Source organism: Rhamphochromis sp. 'chilingali', assembly GCF_963969265.1.
Source record: "Rhamphochromis sp. 'chilingali' genome assembly, chromosome: 3".
NCBI lineage: Eukaryota > Metazoa > Chordata > Actinopteri > Cichliformes > Cichlidae > Rhamphochromis > Rhamphochromis sp. 'chilingali'.
Window position 1 is genome coordinate 40,383,987 of NC_137931.1, and position 21,856 is coordinate 40,405,842.

The following is a 21,856-nucleotide window of genomic DNA, read 5'->3' on the forward strand; positions in this document are numbered from 1 at the left end:
CGCCAGGGTCGAGATTGGGTGCAGATGAAAGAGAACTTATCACACAGCAGACTACATGACACCCACAACCCTCCCCTCCATGGAAAATGGTGTAATACACACAGCACTGCTGACAGAGACCCTAAACACACAACGGCAGGAGGAGATCCAACAGATAAAGGAGGTCACACTTTGTTTTTGGGATAACACACACACACAGCTGATTAGAATTAGAGGGAAAGGGTGAGAACAGAAGAAAAAGTTTACAAGTGCTTTTCAACTCAGCAGTGAGTTGGGGAGAAGAGGAGGAAGAGAGAAATCCTAAAGGCTTAACCGCTATAGCTTCTTGTCTGAGAGTATGTCAGGGATAACGGCGGTTAGTCATGCACAAATCCATACTGCCTGGAACACGCAGACAGAAGCATGAGTAGAGAAGCTGTGGTTTGCATACACAGGCACTTTGTATATGTTTACTTGCAGCAAAACTTGTACGAGATGGAAAGAAATAAATAGTCATGGCAAGAAGGCAGAAATTCAATCACAAATCAGGGAGAAAATTCTTCCAAAATGGTCAAGTAAGATCTTTTAAACATTACAGCTTAAACATGTATGAATAACACATTCAAGTAAATCACAATGGTGACAAAAAGCAAGTTAAGTCCAAATAAACTTAGAGTAAACCTGGAGTGATCATTTTGCACCAGTAGTGCCACGAATCATTTCTATCTGCCTGCTTTGGTCTCCGACTCTCACATCCAGCTGTTCTCTACAGGAAGAAGCTCCGAAACCCCAGCAGCATTACAATCAGCTTTTCTCGTTGCTACAGGGAAAAGCAAAAGGAGGGGAACTTCAAGCTGTAATTAAGGATGAAGAGGTCAAAGCAGTCCTGGACTCAGCAAAACACCTGAATTCAAACAGGCCTTGTCTCTTTGCTCCCTTATACAAAAACCACACAGGTCATTGTTAAGGATGGGACATTTAATCAGCAGCTCTGCCATTTTCTTTTTCAGTCTTTTCTTTTCTTTATCACTTATGACATCAGAGGTAGGCTGGGCGACTAAAAAATAAATAAATAAATAAAATAAAGGAGGGAGGAAAGAAAAAAAAAAAAAAAAAAAAAAAAAAAAGCAATCTTCAACACCCACACCCTCATCCCCCTTCTCCTCCCTTCTCTTCCTTCTTCCCCTCCCTCTTCTAGTCTCCCCCATGCTTTGTGAAAAACTCAAGGCATCAGTGGTGAGAGCTCAGTCTGTTGAAGTGGCCGGCTTTTGAACCATACCCCAGTCTGAGCACCAGGAAAGTTCACAGGGAGCTTCGGGAAGTAGGGCCTTGACTAAAGCCTTGCATTGTGATTTATTGCTACAGAACAGGAGGAGTGAGTAGAGGAGAGAACCTCTGAAGACTTGGACAAAGAGAGAGACAGAGACATGAGTCCTGCGCACTGCAGCCCGGTGAAGACAGAATATAATATACACGTGACACCATAACTGCAGGAAAACATCCATCTCACTACTGGTAACAAAAAGGTAAACGCTGCTCGAGTTTTATTCTGTTTTCAATTTTGATTTTGGAATCAGTGAGTGTGTGTGTCTGTCAGCAAGATGGTGTTTTGTGTGTGTCTGGGCAGCTGTGAGAGCTCTGGCTGAGAGGTTGGAGAGGTTAGGACGTTTCGTGACTGGAGGTTACATCTGCAGACAGAAACATTTAGCAACGCTTCTTTGGCTATCCCCTGGAGTCTGACTGAGAAATACTGTGTACAGCATACTGAGAAGTGTATCGTGTATACATTTAACATATGTAATGTATATGAGGCCAACAAAGAAATCTGGAGAATTTATGAATTTATGATCCTAGTTGTATTAAGGAAGGGCAAAAACAACTGAATTCAGAAAGTACAACTTTTTCTGGTGTGCAGGGCCATGATTTACATCAGTTATGTAAAATGATTTTAAAAAATATACAGTCAATGAGTTGTTTCATCTAGATGTGAGAATGGAGAAACATCCAAGATCTTAAAGTTGCTCTGAAAATGACATTAAACCTTACCTGAGGAGAAAGAAAAAGCCAGAGAGAAGACAAAAAAAAGAAAACTGGGACATTCCAGCAAAACACTTGAGGGAGAGTGATCAGCTCAGATGGAGAGATTTGAGCTCTGCTCCTAGGCCTGTTTATTTTTTCTTGGCTTTTGGTTTCCTAATACAGTCTGAACCTGGCTGCTAACAGGGGTACGGGGATGTAGCCGAGTTAACCTGGTGGAAATCGGGATTAGGCCAATAAGTTCCATCTGTACATTCAGACGTGGTGAGATCTCATCTCACCTCACAGCCCCTTTTTGGAAGGCTTAAAAGTGAGCAGATTCTATGACAGTTTATAAGCTCCCCGTTCAGGGTCGTGTTAAGGGAAAAGATAAAAATGCAGTGTAAGCCAACCTTAACCACATCCTCTATCAAATACACCCCATGGACATAAGACACTTCAGTCCCAACCTTGTCATGATGGCAAAAGCTTTGAACACTAATAACATCAATATGGTGCTCTTCCATATCAGCAACTCACAATTATCTTCAAATGTTTTTGCTTACGTCCTGGTCTGTTGGTGGTATCTGTGGAAACATTCTGCTCGCTACAAAGCCACATCTGTGAATGCTGTAAAGGTCCGTGAGAGACACGCAGACCTTCAAAAAGCCAGTGTTTGAAGTAAAAAGCAAAATGAGCGATGGCGAAAAGGAAAGAAAACACTGCACGAGCATTTTTCCGCTTAGAGTAATAAATCATAATATCGATACCTCTAATAATTCAGGCTGGAAAAATAAGTGGGAGAAAAAAAAAAGATAAAAAAGATAAAGGGGAGGCAGGAACAGCTGTCTGAGAAATATCCAGAACATTCCGTGCTGAAGCACCAGCATTCGGCTCTACCTGAACCGTGACTGCACGAAGGACAGGCTTTAAAAACGGGTCATTACTTACAATCCACGCATAAACTAACCATACTCATAGCCTTCACCTTAAGAGTTTTAAATCACAGCAGAACATCTGTTTGATGTCTTTTCTATTTAAAATTTGCAAAAGTCCCATGACAAGCCAGTCAGGCAGTGCGTGGCCCATCAGAGTCAGTTACCTGCAGCCCTCCCCACCAGTCCCTTCATAGACTATGCTGTAACTCAGCACGGGACTCATAACTCACCCAGCCAGCACCAACAAACAGCTGCGGTTTTTGGGCAGCAGGCATGCATCCAATCGTATCTTGCATTTTTAACCCGTGTCAATGCTAGTCTCAACTGATTTTATCTGCAAAACGCAGCCAATTAGAGAAGCGGACAAAGATAACATCCTGGATAAAGTCTTATCCAAAAACACTGCTCCTGCACTACTGTGTGCACATGTTAAACCCAACCACAGAACAACAACTCTGACACATTACATATCTCTTAAAACTCAAACCGACATTATGAGCCACACAAACTTTTAGACTTTATAAAGACATACAAAAACTAGTGGAGGATAAAGTCAAGGATAGTCACAGGAAAGTTTGTTTGAACTGTGAAGCTCATTAATGAGAGCTTGGACACAGCTGAACAGACTGGTCACCGTAGGGAGGAAGAGGTCAGCCAGGAGGTCAGGGTAAATAGACGGGTGAAGTGGAGGCATGTAACTAAGTAGAGCCAGTGGACAACAAGCGTGTAATGCAGTGTGCAAATTTATGTGTTCTTCCTTGTTGATTTAGCTAATAGAAAGCATGTGAAGTCTGAGGTTTGAGTTTAAGGCTAGGTGTGACTCAGAAGAGAAATAAAAACCAAGGAAAAGTATGCACGAGTGGCCAAAGAATGTACTAAATCAGAAATTTTAAACCATCCAGCCAAACAAACATTCATATAAATTCTTTTTTTAAAAAATATTTTCCCCCCTCCTTGCTCTCCTGGATCGCCTGACCTTCCTGAAAGTAATTTTTGCTGCACAAAACCTGAAGCAGCAATCCAGATATTCATTTATTTATCAGTTATCAACCAAAGAGCACGCCAAGGTGAAGCTACAGCTAATCTATCAACCTAGCTAGGTTAATTTTAAATTAATTTTCACCAAGAAACTGGGATTGTTGTGGAGGGTTACATCAATAAACATAAAAGACACAAAATTAATACCAACCTATCGGTGGAGCACACACAGAACAGTCCCAGTTTCTCACGTGACCCATTGAGAAGACAAATTAGCCACGTCTGACTGAGAAAAATACACTATACAAAGGAAGATGCAAGTTTATGGTGTCATCAGTTGGTTTTTTCATGCACAAAAATGAATAATGCCAAAGATGTGTGTGTGTGTCGTCTATTCTATAGGAGGGGAAGCAAGAGGAAGAGTGTCATGTAATAATGACAGTGTTGGAAATCTCAGTCATTACATTAAGCACAGCACAGACAAAAGGATGACCCTGAGTTTCTGTGCATTTAAGTGCATGTTATGAACGCAGAGTAAGACGGGAAACCCGCTTTCCACAAAGACCAATTGATTTCGGGCGGATGAGTGGGTGGGGGCAAAGTAGAGGAAGGGTGGGACTGTACCCTAATCTACAAATAGACCTCTGACCCCAACAACAGTCTCAGCCCACATGTTTATAGAGTTTCCCCTACAGAAGAAGGAAAACAGATGGGGGGGCCCGTAGGGCCTCAGGTAGCATCATCAAGGACGACAGTTTAGTAGCTAGAAAAGCAGGAGGTTGAAATAACTTGTTAGTAAGGGTTGGTTTTATTAAAAATACAGGCCACCATCAACTTAATATTCAAGTTATGTTTAGTGATTGCCTTAAGTTCCAGTAAAAACCTCCAGTATCCGTTTGTGGCTCAGGTTTTCTAATAAAAAGAAAATCCTACTGTAATTCTTTGCATCTGCCCTCATTTCCCTTTTAGTTTTACACCATGAACTGATATAAAACATTCCCATTACTTACTGTACCGCAATGTAATTTGTATTCCATTTTAGAAGCGGCATTTAAAGTTTCTTCAGTTTTGATGAGGCTTTTACGAGTTTTGTGTTTTTAGCACTCCTGTGTGAATGCTGGGGGTTTTTTTGGTTTGTTTTTCTTCTCATTAACTGCTTCATAATGTCAGCGCTTTTACTACATCCCCACTCATGCTGAGTTATCCTCCCAAAGCCTTTTATTTACTCACATTTTCATTCTATCCTTCATCAAAAGCAAGTTAGATCGTTTCTTTGTTGGCCGTTCTGCGTACACTTCTGTAACCTATTGTTTCAGCAAGCGCAGGAAAAGTTTGACTTTGAGTTACTCATGTAACTCAGCTGTCTGATGTCATGAACAGAAAAAAAGCTGCTGCTGTTGTTGTTGCTGTTTCCACGTTGTTCCTTGAATGAGAATAAACTTATTTCCTTCACTCATCCCTATTTTCCCTATTTTGTTTTCACGTTCCCTTCTTTTTGGAACCAGTGATGAGGTGTTTGGAGGTATTTTGGACTTATTGTGGGAAAGTCTGAGGACCAGATGAGGGAGTGGAAGCAGAGGATTTTGGAGGCTGGGAAAAAACATTGACTTTGAAAATATAAATAAATTCTATCCAAGTCATTCTCTCCCACTGGCTGGACTGCAATCCATCAAGTGAGAGACTGACACATTAGAAACCCACCGTGGGCGCTGAAACAAACATGCTGCAGACTGATATTATACATATGTACAGGAGGTTACAAACTGAAGCAAAAACAAATATAAAGTTTCTCATTAAGGTATTAAGCTCCCATGTGCCACCAACACAGCTTTAAAGGCACCACAGATTTAATTCTCCAACTCTATGAAACATTAAATGAGGGATAAACATCATTACCTTCATAGTTATCCCCTTGTATAGACTTTTAATACCGCTGCGTAACCCGTTGGCCTCTAAGGCCACAGCATGGTTTACATCAATCTTATACTCATACTTGCATACATACTTTGGTGCTCTAAGGAAACAAGTAAACCCAAACATCTCCTCACTGCAAGGTTCAAGCACTTAGGCCTATACTTTTCTCCTGGTTTATGGAACATGTACTTCTCCACTGGCTGTGACTACAGTTAAACTACTTATGTAACCACTTGAGCAGACATCTGGATCAGGTCCGCCATCTTCACATGAAATCACAATCAACTGGCTCTTCTCAGAATTTCTGGACATAATATAGAGCAAGACTGTGTGTAAACAGCCTAACAAACAGCACACTTGTAATTTCACATCTAAGTTTCTCCACGCAGTTGTTCAGATCTTTCTTTTAATTTATCACTTGTCTTTTTGGCATTCCTTCTAAAGTACACACTATTACAAATATTTATTATAAACTGCCTGCATGGAGATTGTCATACACCTGTAGGTGTCTGGTTACAGGTGTATGACAATCTCCATGCAGGCAGTTTATAATAAATATTTGTAATAGTTTTCTTTAGGTGACAAATGAATATATGTTTTTTGCAATTATGCACGGTGAAACCCAAGGTTATAAGAGTGCCTGCCATATGGCCATCTCTGTGAAGTCAGCCTCAACAATCATTATGCTGTCTATCTGAATATTACAAGCTAATTTTTCCCTGCCAGGAGTAAAGTAAACAGATGTCTTACTTAATGACTTCTCTGATCATTTCCTCTCTTACAACAATGATAATATAATTATAACATCAGCCTCTACACGAACAATCTAAAGGTAGACGAAAGCCAGTTTCTCTCCAGAGGAAACTGGCTGTCATTGTGCTGTCAATGTAAATGTAGTAAGCCAAGACCAATTTGAAATGCAGTTAATTCAGCATGGCGCCAATTCTCATTTTGTAATTCGTAATTTTGTTTTTGTATAGTTTTTGTTTTTTTCATATATGGGCAAGTGCGGTGAACCCCTTTATGTTTTTTTTATCATTTACAAAATGACTAAAAAACATAAAACAAAATATAGTGCCACTACAGCTGAAGTGCAGAATTTGCATTTATAATAGTGTAATGGTTCATACAGTGGAATGACTGTGGATTGAAAATAAATTAACCCACAGCACAGACAGGGGCATACAAAAAGAGACATGCCGACAGGGGAGTGAGATACTGTAAGATAGATAAGGAAGTGCATACCCTGCATGACAGAGGTGCATGAGATCATACTACTGCCAAAAAGATGGAGGAAAAAAGAAAAGGCATGCAGAGGTGACCGTTTGTCAGTCCTTCACTGGTTTCAAATGGACTACACAATTTTTTGCTAGTAAAGCAGCACCAACAAAAAAATAAATCCTATTCATATTAAAGTAGAAAATTGGTTTAAATGTTTCTTATTTGGTATACTACTTACAGTCTAATTCTCCCATGTGCTTTTAGTTAACTGTAACTGAAAAGGGTGGAAGGAGCACTAAACAGAGGGAGCAAAGAGGAAGAAAAGCAATGAAAAAAGGGGGGGGAAGTCGAGAGGATGGGGCTTTCACATTGAAAGAAAGTGCCAGAGAATTCTGTTAAGAATAAAAAGGAATGAGAGTAGTTTATGTATGAGAGGATTTGCCTCAGGTTACGTTCACGATGACTGACCTGAAAGGCAAAGAGGGGCCATGACCCATTTTCTACCACCATTACTTTCTTCCATCTTTAACCTCCTACTGTTTCTCAACCACCTGACAGTACATTCTAAGTGAAATAATACTTGCAGCCTACAACTTGCACATCAAGTTTGTGACCTTAAGCTAACTTGGTACTACACATTCTTGCTTCCTGACTCCAAAAAACACAATGTTAATGTCCTGATGGCTGCATCCATCTTTTATACACAATGCAGAGCCTGAGGAGAAATCAAGGAGTGTGAACTCATGCATATATGGACAGATGTGTACTACTGCACAAGTATAAAAAGATACGTTACCAGATGTTCTTTAAACACAGGTGAGCTTTGTGTTTTTCTTTTAACAACCCTTACAGGCCTGAACCAATTTAGATGTTTTTTTTCTCCTTCTTACTCAAAAGGGCACTCTGCTTGTTCTGGTGAAACACTGTCAATGTTGTACCTTTACAACACACTACTGACCTCTCAACATCTCCTGGAATGTCTTTGATATGCTACGTTTCCATGAAAAGAGACTAGGCCCCTCATACTCAGAACCACCACATAGAAGGAAATAAAATGAAGGTAGGAGCTGAGAGAGCAAAGGGATAGAAGAAAGGGACTGTAGGTAGGTGCTAAGGCAGGCAATAACTGATAGATGAGCTGTGATGTTACAGTTCTGTTCATGCCTCGTACGCTTTATGAATATGAAGACTTTCTGGAACTGATAAGTTTAAAAAGTCAGCCACAGTTTAGAAGAGAAGACACTTGAAGACTGATAGTGCTGATGCTGCTGGTAAAGACATTAGCAGCTCTCACCAAGGTCAGCAAGGATACAGTACCTGGTTACGCTGTCAGACACACAAGCTGCTGGAAAAACATACAACCATGAAAATGAATAACATCTCTGAGTAGTCATGCACACAGAGTATTCAATCATACAGACAGACACACAAACTTAAACATACCATTAAAAAGGTACACACGCACACATACACCCTGCAGATCTAGAGTACTAACTGTAATTCTGCCCCCTTTCAACATTGTTCCAAGTGACATAATTGCCAGAATTCCTGAAGAACCACAATGGCGTCATATGGGAGACACACAGCGCCTGAGTTTCAGGCTGGAGAGTAGGCCATAATGATGTGGCATAGAGAAAAGACTGACTGTGAAGAGTGATGGAGGGGATTAGGAGGGATAGAAAGTCTTGGCCTTGCATAGGACCAGGTCGGGTGTTAAATTGAGCAGTACATGAGACTGAGAGCGCTTTTTGTGTTTGTATGCTGATGAGAAACAGAACAAAAAAAAAATCACAAGGGGAAACAGCTTTGCACATATTTTTGATTGATTTCTGACTTAATCTCACATCCATTAGTGACTGTCCTGCATGCATGTTTGGAAAATATAATTTAAATAAAATATAAATAGTACCTCTTACCCAACACCTGTGCTGGCATGTTTAACTGTGTCAAGGAAACTGCATTAGGGTCAATTTGTGGTTGGTGTGTTTCAGGTGAGGCCAGTGCAAGTAGCCAACCTAGTTACAAAGGACAGTAACATTATATCTAAGCTGTGGAAGTAGCAAGTCAGAAGCCAGGTATTTATATTTTAATGTCATGGTGGAACAACGTGGACTAGACTTTATATCTAAAAAAAAATAAAATAAATAAAAATAAAAAAACTATACAGCCAAGTGGCACTGAATTTCCTACTGAGGTGCATGGCCACAACATTTTACACCCTCTTAAGGCTGGAGTACTCCCTCAATTGTATGCAAAAGGTTTTTACGCTATGCTAAAAAATGCCAGAAGCTTAGTGAGGTGCTTTTTAGCAGCCTGTGCTGCATGCTAACCACCGTTTCCTGTTGCTAAGAACTGAAAAATGCTCAGCTACGGATAAAATCTGTCTCATTACTGTCACTTGAAAATCACACTGGAGGACAGGTGAGACAAATACGGTAACGATACGATAACAATGGAGCAGATTATACTGCTCTGTTCTCAAACGACCCATGTCTGTAGCAGATGACATCTCCAGCATAGCACATTATTGTTAAAAAGCTTGTTGATACATTTAGCTTGATGTGGGTCTGCCATGTAAGCATCGATCAGCAAGAATCAGGTAACTGTAACACATTAGGTTGCCATTTTGTGTCATATCAATAAAAGTGTATCTGTTGTGGGGGAAAAGAAGCTAAGAAGAGACTGTGCTTTGCAAGTCCCAACTTAAAAATAAATGAAGTTGCCATCCATTTTCTGCTGCTTCCAGTATCTACAGTACAATCCAGAAACTGGAAGTTGATTCCTGTGGTCAACTTGCTGAGAAGTACCATAATTTCTAAAAAGGGTTCCTGATTCCTACAGTTGGGGGAAAATAACAAAACAAAACAAAACAAAAAAAAAAAAACATCTTTAAGTAGGATCTTATAGAAGCCGGGAGGATGGGAGTTTGCCAAGTCTCTGTCCTAGACTAAAGAAGATAAACTAAATTCAAGGGCAGGATGAAGATAAAGATAAATCAGCAACAGTTAGATATCATAGCTCCTTAATAGGGGGAAACCAAGAGAACCTCTGAATAATGGGGTGTCTGTCAGCAGGGGAACTAACTAAGACAGAAAGCAGACGTAAGCCAGTTGGCTGGACAGAAAATGTGTTCTCTCTTTGACTATTTCCACACAAATAACAGTCTGTGGGAGCAGTATGTGACAAATTCTCAACTGGATACTTTCCTAAACAATTAGATTGTCTGCTGATATCTTTTTTTTAAGAAAGAAAAAAAAAAAAAAAGCTTCAAATACCATTTCATCAAAATACTATATCCCTCTGCTCTGGAAAAGCAAACAATTAACAGTCCTGGTGTTTTATTCATTGTACACAAAGAAAAAGCTGTTTCCTTAACTCCTAAGGTCGTGTGTTCTTTCAGGGAGGCCTGGAGGGAGTACCAGCAGCTGCCCATCTATCCATTCAGTCAGCCAGCAGCAATGCAAGGGCTGATGTGGCGTCTGTGCGCCTTGCTCTGCCTCTCCCTCTGGCAGGAAAGTTACTGCAGGAGCTCCAGGGAAGCCCGGAGGACCAAAGAGCCTTCTCTCCACAGGAGTAAAAGAGCTCCTCTGGATCCTGATGCCGAAAAATGCTCTTATACCTTCCTTGTACCTGAGCAGAGAATCACAGGTAGAAAATATGCTATTTTTCGAAAAGTACCCTTAGTACAATATGGTTGAACTAGTCTCTCTTTTGCTTCCCATTACATCAAAACAGCTTCTTATTAATCTCTTAAATCATATCTGTCATCAGGTCCAATCTGTGCCAGCACCACAGGCCCAGAGCCAGACAAGGAAAGAGTGACCCGTATGGAGATTGCAGATGTGCGGGATGTGCTCAACAAACAGCGCCGTGAGATTGAGACGCTGCAGCTGGTGGTAGATGTGGATGGTAACTTGGTGAATGAGATGAAGCTGCTGCGGAAAGAGAGCAGGAACATGAACTCCAGGGTGACCCAACTATATATGCAGCTGCTACATGAGATCATCAGGAAGAGAGACAACTCCTTGGAGCTCGCCCAGCTGGAGAACCGTGTCCTCAATGTGACCTCAGAGATGATGCGACTGGCTTCAAGGTATAGGGAGCTAGAGGCCCGTTTTGCCACAATGGCCGGAGTGGTCAACAACCAGTCCATTCTCATATCTGTACTGGAGGAGCAGTGTATGAGGACGCTGGGACGCAGTGAGCTGCCTGCAGTTCCCCCTCTGGTGCAGGTGGTACCGCAGAATATACCAGTCAACAACCGTTTCACCAATGAGATACAGAGGGACAATAACAACAGGGAGTTCTCCCGTGGACCACGCATCAACCCACCTACAATAAGCCCTTTTGGGATTGACCCTCCACCACCGCAAGGAACGCTTACCTCTGATGGCAAGTACAAATTTAAAATAGCAGGCAAAGACTGAGGAATAACTGAGGACTGTAAAACAGTCAGGAATCTAATGACTTTTAGTAGGCTGACGCTGAGCAAAAGTAAGATGTCTTAAGTAACTGTCAGAAACTGTGCTAATTGTACACACAACTACTAAAGTATAATTAGCTAGGGATCGCAATTCAAAACCTAATTTCTCGCAACAGTTGGTACTGTTGAGGCACAGTTGGCTCATGCTTGGCATGCTACAGAGGCAGTGAAATCATACATTCCTATGATCCCACTTGGCTGCTTGTATTGGCAGCATGATACAGAGCATATGCACTAAATTAGTGGGATGGGGATTAGGCCTCTTTTAACAGCATTAAGAAGACTTGGTAAAATGGGAAAAGATATATCTTCAATTGGATAAGTAAAGGGGCAGGGTATCGTTAAAGTACCCATCTACTGGATTTGCCCAACAAGTCTGAGAACCCTGCACTAAAATAACTAATCAGATAAAATCCTCTAAATAGACAATGCTCCTTTGTTCTTTTCTTCCAAAAAAAAGTTGACCATCCTGACATCTGAGAAAGATAATCGCCAATGTGAAACTAATTTGCAAGGTAGACTGCTACTTGGAAACGGCTCCTAAAACTTGGTCCGGGCGCTTGTATTTTGACTGGCGATTAAAGTATGGGGAAGAATGTTGAAAGGGGTTATACAAGCCCTTAAACGGTGAAACAGACAAAGGGGAAAGCAAAACAAAGCCTGTCTGAAAAAATGATGGGTCAGAACCAGACAAATTTAAGGGCCAAAATAAATGTATTTTTGACAGGGTCACAGTTTAACTACATTATCGTCATCATCATATCATCAAGTTTAAACCAATACATTTCACAGCTTATTTGTAAATTACCCTTTACTTTCAGTCATTTGGTATGCATGTCTATGGCGAATTATAAGGTAGGTATGTGTATATATATATATATATGGAGCCTGAACATCCTCGGCTGGGCAAACTATATGAAAGCACCCAAAATTCACCTTAAAAAAAAAAAAAAAAGGTATCAGAATGAGAAAAAAACCCCAAAACAAACAAACAAAAAAACAAAAACAAAAAACACCACATTTTATATCAGGAAATATTTGAGAAAACATGCACCAATGCCATAAAACTGCATCTATGATATGGCAAAGCATCACCTATTCTGGGCTTTACATATGGCAGAGTTAAATAATGACATAAAATTCAGATGTACACTATTTTGGAAATAATTAAGTCAGTTTTTCTGTTTATGATCATTCGGGCGGCATAGTTAGACCTTAGCATTATGATATTTTTGCTTTGTTTAAAAGGCATCAGCTTACAGTCACTGTCCTGTCATTGCAAAAAAGGGGGAAAAAAAAGAAGAAAAAATTTAAGTCTATACAAGAGTTAATGCCTATACAGTCATTTTAAATGTGCGTTAATCACAAGTGTCTGGTTTCTCATGAAAGCCCACATCAATCAGTGAAACACTGTTCTTCTTAAATCACAGACCTGTCGCCACCTCCACTGACATTCAAATAATGACATGCTTCTTTTAAGCTCAAAGAGCAGAGGAGCATATTTTAAAAGCCTCCACGCAGAAAAAAAATCTCCAAAGAAACACAAAGGTAGAAGATGGCACGAGGTGAGGAAGTGCCCGTGGGAGGTAAAATTGCAGAGACTGAACTTGTAAATGACAAGAAGACCGCGTATCCTTTTAACTACCTCTAGCTATGTGGAGTTCCTCATCTGCCTTACCAAGCTGTAACTGTCTGATTAGTTATCAGCCGATTAAAGTGTATTTGAACTGACATACATACTACAAACAGCATTCTGACCATATCCTTACTGACCTTATCCATCAGCTGCTGTTTTCACTCGATTAGTGGTGCTCCTTCATGATCGAGATAAAAAGTTATAATAGGAAGATTTAATTTTGTTTTTTTCTATGGAGTTTTTATGGATGAGTTTTTGCAGCAGACAGGATAGATCCGAAACAAGGAGGGAAAAGTGTAAAACAGAAAGCCACCACAGGTCCTAGCAGCCCCTCTTCCATGTAGGTTCCATACAAGTATAAATACGCACCGCTTCACCACAGTTTGGTCTAGATGAACCAACTACTATGTATTATACTGGGTACCTATGTGCTTTCAGAGAGTCTACCACAGGCCTCTAGACTAGACAGACAGACCCAGCTTGTGTTGATACTGGTTTAATAAATATTCACAGAGAGAAAGAAGAAATGTGGCCGGTTTAGATTCAGCTGCTTCAGCTCAGCTCTGGTGCAGCGCCACCTCATAGCTTTGACTGAAGGTGGAATCTAGGTGAATATTAAATACAGCTTTGGTGTGCAGATGAAAGCTTATGTAACTTCAGACTGTGGGATGTTTGGGTGGTCTGAGCAAAGATATTAATTCCCAGCTTTGTCTTCCCTTTTAATCTAGTTTATAATGACTTCTGTATGTTAACTACAAAGAGTGACATTTAAATCAGGACATAGTCAAGTCTTATTATTCAGAAGTTTCCAACTGTGTGCAAGTCAGATAATATGTGTTGTTTAATAATTAAATAAAGAAAAATGAAGATTCTGTAAGTTAGTCAAAGATATGGTAATACATGGCTTTTTAGTGCAAGTTACGGCTCATCTTAGTATCATGCGTACCCTTGTCCTCAAAATGATCACCTATTAAAATCACCACTTGGGTTTCTCAATATTAACAATATAATTTATATGCAGATTAAAATATCACAAATGAGTGTTCATCAATATTAATGTTCAAATAAGAACCGCTCATTTATCTTCCTCTTCTACATCATTTACAACACCAGGTCCCTTCAATGACTGCTACCAGGTGCGAAAGGCAGGCTACACCACCAGTGGTATGTACCTTCTTAAGGCAAACGGCAGTGACCGACTGATCCAAGCCTGGTGCGAGCATGGCCTCGACAATGGAGGATGGACAGTTATGCAAAGGAGGAAAGATGGCTCTGTTAACTTCTTCCGCAACTGGGAGAACTACAAGGTAAGTTTACGGAAAAGGAGATTAATGAAGTAACAGCAGGTCTAACAGGACATGTGATAAGAATTTGGCATTTCAAGGACACAAATGTACAATAACAGTAGGTTTAGGGCCACTAGCCAAGAATATGTAGCTTACCCTGCAGATGATCATAAAATCTATACTGAACCTATGATTGGCTAGTTGCTTATGCCAATGGCCCAAAAATAAAGTGACAGATAAAGAGACTCCGTATCACTCTTTTCACAAGTCCCACCTTCAAGAGAGCAATGCCAACAAAATTAGTAAGTTTGTGCAGCCCACCCCTTTCCTTAGCAGCCCAGTCTCTGAGGTTCATTTTAAGGTCACTAAGCAAGCACTTGTTCAAACAGTGTAAATAGCTTAGTGGTGGATTTCCTCACACTGAAACTGCAGCCAAGAACTGAATCCAGGGACAAATGTATGCAATAAGAGAGCCCCAAGGGCTGAGAGGGAAACGCAGCTCCCCTCTCAACCCCACTGGAAATGACCCCTGTTTCTCTACTTCCCATGTCTCAGCCTTATGAGATAAGATGACCTTTTTTCCTGTGCCATTTCTATCAAAATGCCTGACCTCCGTTTTCTCTGTATGTGATGAAGGCAAATTGCAGGAGTTCTCCTTGAGTCATAAAATTTGGATTCATGTATTAATACGGTCATGGTGATTGGATTAGAGACAGAAAACACTTGTGCAGTTCTCCACTTGCTGCATTCAACTCTCCATCTAAAACACTGCCAAATCATCGCTGGCTTTGCTGTTCAACAAATTTGTAGAGTGAGAAACCGCAGATCACAACCTTAACACATTATCATTTCAATGGGAAACAGATTTGATTTCAATTCACTTGATTGCAAGGAGAAAACTCATATAAACACAGCTCCCTGGCAAGAATTCATAATAACCTCACTCCATTTTAATGTTTGTGTTCTTTGGAAACGATTTGCCTTCACTGACCACAGAAGCAAAAGATCTATTCATTCACCATTTAGCTAAACCGCAGTATCCAGCTTACGTAAATTAGTGCTACACGTACAAAAGTAGTGACATTGAAATCACAAGTGAAACTGTCGTACTGTCATAATGTGGTGCCTGTCCCCTGCAGAAAGGCTTCGGTAACATAGATGGCGAACACTGGCTCGGCCTGGAAAACATCTACAATCTTACGAAACAGGGTGATTACAAGCTGATGATAGAGCTGGAAGACTGGACAGGAAAGAAGGTGTATGCCGAGTACAGCAGCTTTCATCTGGAGTCTGAGAAGGAGGGCTACCGGCTGAGGCTAGGCACCTACCAGGGCAATGCTGGTGACTCCTTTAGCAGTCACAACGGCAAACAGTTCACTACGCTCGATCGTGACAAGGACTCCTTCTCTGGTAGGGGGACATATTGGTTACATTAGTTTGAAATAATTCATGCATTACTCTGATCTTATTTTCTGAGCCTGGGTTCTTCTCTTCATTAGGTAACTGCGCCCACTTCCACAAGGGCGGCTGGTGGTACAATGCCTGCGGACAGACCAATCTGAATGGGGTGTGGTACAGCGGGGGAGTTTACCGCAGCAAGTTTCAGGATGGAATCTTCTGGGCAGACTACGGGGGCGGTTTCTACTCCCTAAAATCAGTCCGCCTCATGATGCGGCCAATTGACTAGGACAATGAACTGTGGTTCTTTCAGATGCATCTCAGTCTCCATCCTTATCGTTCTCTACCCATAAATAAATAAATCCCGTAAAGGCAGAAGCAGGAATCTCTGCCACATCTGAGGAAGAGGTAGCGACATGTTTATGGCCAACAGTCCACTCTGTGGCTAGTTAACATGAAGACTGATACCACCGCCTTCCCCAAGTAACTACTCTCCATCTATCAGTGTGGACAGTCTATGAAGTTCCCTGAGGCCTTTTAGTATGACTGTGTCCTATTTTACTCACTCTTCTTGAGATTAAGTATGTTATAAAGGGAAATTATTGTTTACTACAGTGATGAGATTTCTTCTGAGCAGCTAATGGCGACTTATTGAAAGTGTTCCCCATAGGATGGGGCATTGAATAAACTGCGATGTTTAATCGTGGTAGCATGAAAATTAATGCAATCTAAAGTAGTGCTGAGAAGACCTGCCAAACAGTGAGAGGAAATAAATAGTTCACCTACTGTCTACCGTTTCTACTGGATTTCCTGGACTTCTGGGGCAACAACCGACCCCCAGCACCAAACCCACAAACCCACCGACTGAACAAGAACCTGTGCAACAATGTGCTTGTTCAATGTGCATATGGCTGAGACGGCTTTAGTATGTAAATATCTTTGGCTTTATTTGTGAAAGTTAATTTAAAAAGGTTGTGATTCTACTCAGGCCAAATGTTCACAATGTCATCACTCTGCCATTCTTTGTTATTTAACAGTGTATTTATATTTAATATAGTCATGGCATTGTTATATCTAGCCCTGTAACAATACAATTCTTTACACTTTTCTTATCCAGTGTAGAAATACATCAGTAGCACTTCAACACACATACACACACACACACACACACACACACACACACACACACACACACACACACACACAAGACAAAACTACCTGGAGTGGATATCTAGTTGACTTTAGGATGGACAAGTTGTGACATGAGCTACCAGCCATCAGAGAGGAATTAAATTCTTTCATAAACAATAAAATGTCTCACTTTTCACTACGCTTCTTGTTTTAATAAATAGCAAGACTTTCATAAAATCATTTCCCACACGAATACACTTGCAAATGTCACTGTGTAAAATATTAGCACAGCAATTTTATTTATAAAGGATGACAGCATCGCCTAAAATAAGCCACTATATTGGATCTGATTTAGTTGCAATCCAAGCTGTCATAGCAATGAATAAGATCAGGGAGACTTCCAAATTAAAGGAAGTGAACAGAAATTAGCTCTGACCACACACGGGGACTGCATTTACAAATTTACAGTAGGTCAGATGTGAGACAAGAATTGTCATTTATGTCCCCCTGTTTAGCCGGAGTTTTTCAGAGAACTTAATAAAGCAACATAAACTGCCATAACTAAACATCTTCTAATTTGGAGACAAGTCAACAAACTAGTATTGACCAGTCATCTTAAATTATGCCTCCACTAGACTCTTCTTTTAGAAGAACTGTAAGTCAGAGCAGACCGAAGCTTTGCGCTCTAAAGGTCCGGGGCAGATGAGGACTAGCCGTACTAGAGCCTGACACAGAGGACTGTAGGTTACAGGAATTGGTTATGAAAACCTCCCGGCCCCAACCCCGCTGGCAGGATTTTTGATGTGAGATATTTGACACTTTTAACTTGCTGTTTTCCATTACATTAGTTATTCCAAACGCTGATGCTCGTGTCCCACAGCTACCACTACTCAGCAACAGCAAGCTGGAGTTGGAGCACCACTGAGCTCAATTCTGGCATTCTGTAAAAATCTCTCTCCCCTAACAAGAGGCCAAAAACTGAAAATACACGCTACAGCATCGCATTAATAAAATTACACTGGGACTATCATAAATATTAACGAGCTCTTTATCAGTGACATCCTGTTCAGAGAAGTGTAGCACCAAGCTACACGAACACAAAGGATATTTTTAATCCGTTTGTGCAACCAAGCAGATCGCGGCCAACAGCTGTTGGTTCAATTGTGTAATTGAAATCGAAAACTTTATTATTTTTAGCGTTTAAAATCAGATGCAAATCAAATAGGTTTTATTTTCTTCCATGTGTACAGTACCTATGATCCTGTATTAGATATTAGATCACTTGTCGAGCAACACCAAAGACACTGGTGGCAAAGTTTTGCTACTGATATACTGCTTTTGCTAGACAAGGTGAAGGTGAAAGGACAGGAACTATTTTAAACTGCATGAATGGCTTTATTCCTAGAGTTAACCCATATGTTTCTATGGGCTCTTTGTCCCTACACGATTTGCTAGAGATCAAGGATGTGAGCTTAGACAGGAGGCAGCAATGTCTGCCAAACCTAATAGTAGGTCAGAGATCAGACTGTTGCGCATATACACAGTTCAGCACAAATGTGTCACTGTAGAGCCAACACATGGCTCTTTCTCCAGACCGTTTATTGCCAGTGATAGGCATCACATCCAAAAATAATGGAAATTGAGCACAGTCACAAACATGTCAAGAAGCCATTCAAATAAAGTTTAGGAAACAAAACCTTTTGGTAAGAAAAACAAACAAACAACAACAACATGGTAATTTCAGCCCTCTGTTCTAAGTTGGGACTTTAATTTACGGCAACACTCAAATTCAGCAGGTTCTGTGTTTAGACACCAGAGAGGTCAATATGCGAACATCAAGAGAAACCAAACACAAATTTATTCCTTAAGCACACCCAACACTTAGCTGGGAGTGATGCTCTGGAACAAGCACTGCGACTTTCAGTCTCCTGCTCATTCATTCCCGTTTTCTCCACCCTGGAGGAATCGGGAGAATTTACGATTAAGGGAAATGTGCAGGAGCAAGAAAGTGGCAATTTCTCTTTCTCTTGAGCGCCAGGTTGGCTCGATCCAGTCCTGAGGCAGCCAGTTAGTTGGTCACACATCCACAAGCATCATAGACAAGTTTATACTGTAAGGAAAGACCATGCAACTCCCACATATATGCCCTAGAAATCCCCACCCCAAGACAGAGCAACAAATGACGAATGACAAAAGCTTACCGAAAAGTAAGTTTCCTTTTGATTAACATATACACAATGACGACACAGTTTAGATGTGCATTTGTCTTATTGTTTTACAGACATCCATGATGGAGCAGTGTGGGAAAATGGGTCACCTAAACTTTCTTTAATGGCAAACAGACTCTTGCGCGCTGCGTATTTCCTTGTGTCTGTTTGTTTGTGCATACTTGAGTGTCCAAGTCTGAATCACACAGAGGTAGCTATGATACAAGGCTGATTGAAAGGGGGGGGACTGTGGTAGGTTTTAAAAAAGTTATTTAGCCAACCTGAAGTCAAAACAAGAACAAACAGTTCAGCTATAAAACCACACACATGGCATGAACGTTTTCCTTGCAACTCGTAAGGGATTCCTGTGTGATGTCATACCGTGGAGCCAGAGGGAAAAAGGAATATGAATGTTTAAGGGAAGGAAAAAAACAAAACCTTTTTAACATGTCCTAGTGATTCATGTGTTTGTTCCTGCTAAAGGGAACTTTGATTTTTCATAAGAGAGCAGAAAATTTATGCTCAACATTCACCATTAAGCCAAAGGGAGGGGGGGGGGGAAATCAATGATGTGTTACAAAGATGCGAAAGCTTCTGAGGAAACAGACAGCTTACTGCTTACTGACTGACAAATGATTGTCGTAGTGACGTAAAGACAAACGCAGGAGGGAAGTTTGGCTTTTCAAACCCAGACGCTTGTCATTAAAGTAACCTTTAGCCCATAAAGATAAGAAGCTGAGTGCAAGGCATCTTAATGGATACTAAAAGTAAACTAGGGATTATTTATTTTTGTTTATTTTAGTGTTTTCCATTGAAATTTTTATAGACGATGATAAAAATCCCAAATATGTGAGTCACTAGAACCATTACGGCTACTTCTGCAGAGAAGGGCTAAATTATTGAGCAAGTTCAAAGTTATTTAGAAATGCATCTTCAATCCTTTTGGTTATATGGTACACACTGTGTCAAACAGAGGTGATTAAAAAAATACTATTGCTAAATAAAAAGTTTTTAAAATGCACAACATCTAGTCTCCCATGGTGTAACAAACTATTGAGATACATAAGGTTTGATGTTACTCAAGAACATTACTCACACTCAAATGTTGGAATAAACCACCTTGCACCTGTTGTACAAGCAAATACAATAACTCTCTAGTCACCCATTTATTCCTCGCTTTATATCTACATGAATCAATTTTTAATTTACAGCATATGAGCAATTTGGATAAAACATGTGGTGTTGTGTTGAGTCAGCAAAAATGATAAAATGGAAATCTGGACTTCCAACTGCCTTTTTTTTTTAATCCAAAGTTTATGGTTGGAAATAAAAGTGCTTTCAAAGCAAAAATCCTACATCGCATCAGCTTCTCTAGCTTAAACCAGACCAACATTAACTTTTATTTCATCTTTTGCCATTGTTGATTTCTAGAAATCAAAATCAGGCAAAAGTGCTAAGCCTCATCATTTCTTTAGATTTTGAAAGGAAAATTGGAAATGGGTGTAGTGATTTTTTTTTTAAATGAGCAAACATAAGTGGAAATACAGTATAAAAAGACAAAAGGGGTTTTGTCTTCAAAAATCCGTATTTGGTATGACCAGTTTTATTCTTAAACACAGTCTGAACTCTTTTAGCTCAGCTTTCTGGTAATTTAAGTAGTCTTCAGGGATAGTTCTCCAGGCTTCCTAAAGGACTGTTGTACCTCTTGCGCGACCCCGTCGTACATACCGCAGATGATCTGAATGAAAGCTTTCAAGTTTGGATTCATCACTCCATCAGACCTGTTGCCACTGATTTTCAGTCCAGTTCATGTGTAATTTGGCATGCATCAGGCGTTTCTCCCCGTTTCTCTTTCTTAAGAATGGCTTCTTGACAGCCACCCATCCACTGAGACCATTACTAATGAGGCTTTGGCAAACAGTAAATGGATCGACTGAAGGGCCAGATGTACTCCACAGGTCCTGTGTCAGGTCTTTGCTGGATTTGTATTTCCTCATTTCATGACTTTCAAATACTGTTCATCTGCTGTTCATCTGAGATATACGTTTGACTAATAGCTCTTTGGATATCAGCTTTGGTGAATAAGATACTGTCAAATTGTTATCTTTAAGCACTTTTCTACAGGCAGTGTGTCACAGCAACACAAAATGTGTCCCCATCTCTTTATATATGTCCATCCCTTGGGTTGGATGCCTTTTTGTGCTTACAGGGTTCATAGCTCATTGGTTTTACCGGGGGGGGGAATCCATCTGAACATAGTCTGATAGCAATTTAACAAATTTTTCCTCCAACTACCATTTCTTCCTCAACACAAGAGAAAAAAAAAGCTTTATTTCTTGGAAGTAAAATATAAAGAAATGAGGGGGGGTGCAAGCTTTTTTGCACAGACCTATATTAGACTAAAACTTCACCTTTCGTAAGAAGGGGGGGGGGGGGGGGGGGGTTGCAGTAGTTACCCGCTATGCATGCATGTAGATTTGTGTCTGTTACCTAGGTATGGTATGCAAGAAACCATGCTCTGGCTGCTGATGTAGTCTCTCAGGCGTTTATAGTTGTCTTCTTTGGACATCAGGTAATCAAGCCGGTCAAACGTTGCCTTGTCCTTACGATTAAGTAACTACACACGAAGACAGGGATAAGGAGGGAACAAATTAGGGCTAAGATGTACA

General features: G+C 40.5%; 2 protein-coding genes across 3 annotated transcripts in view; one reads left to right on the forward strand and one right to left on the reverse strand.

Moving 5' to 3' along the window:
• The window catches only part of ralgps2 (Ral GEF with PH domain and SH3 binding motif 2), a 75,874-nt gene that overhangs the window by 12,641 nt on the left and 41,377 nt on the right, over window positions 1-21,856 (reverse strand). For both annotated transcript variants that reach the window (XM_080878396.1, XM_080878395.1), the window contains exon 9: window positions 21,678-21,804. In XM_080878396.1, the coding sequence (XP_080734522.1) occupies window positions 21,678-21,804 (127 nt within the window). The remainder of the gene's footprint in view (window positions 1-21,677; window positions 21,805-21,856) is intronic.
• Window positions 1,178-17,064, forward strand: angptl1a (angiopoietin-like 1a). The gene is made up of 6 exons (XM_080878397.1): window positions 1,178-1,505; window positions 10,447-10,694; window positions 10,818-11,438; window positions 14,279-14,472; window positions 15,591-15,861; window positions 15,951-17,064. Exons 2-6 carry the CDS (start codon window positions 10,505-10,507, stop codon window positions 16,136-16,138), a joined length of 1,464 nt encoding a protein of 487 aa, XP_080734523.1. The 5' UTR covers window positions 1,178-1,505; window positions 10,447-10,504; the 3' UTR covers window positions 16,139-17,064.

Coding starts and splice junctions, on each gene's coding strand:
- angptl1a (XM_080878397.1), top strand. CDS start 10,505: ATGCAAGGGCTGATGTGGCGTCTGTGCGCCTTGCTCTGCCTCTCCCTC. Junction 10,695..10,817: donor ACCTGAGCAGAGAATCACAG/GTAGAAAATATG, acceptor ATCTGTCATCAG/GTCCAATCTGTGCCAGCACC. Junction 14,473..15,590: donor GCAACTGGGAGAACTACAAG/GTAAGTTTACGG, acceptor TGTCCCCTGCAG/AAAGGCTTCGGTAACATAGA.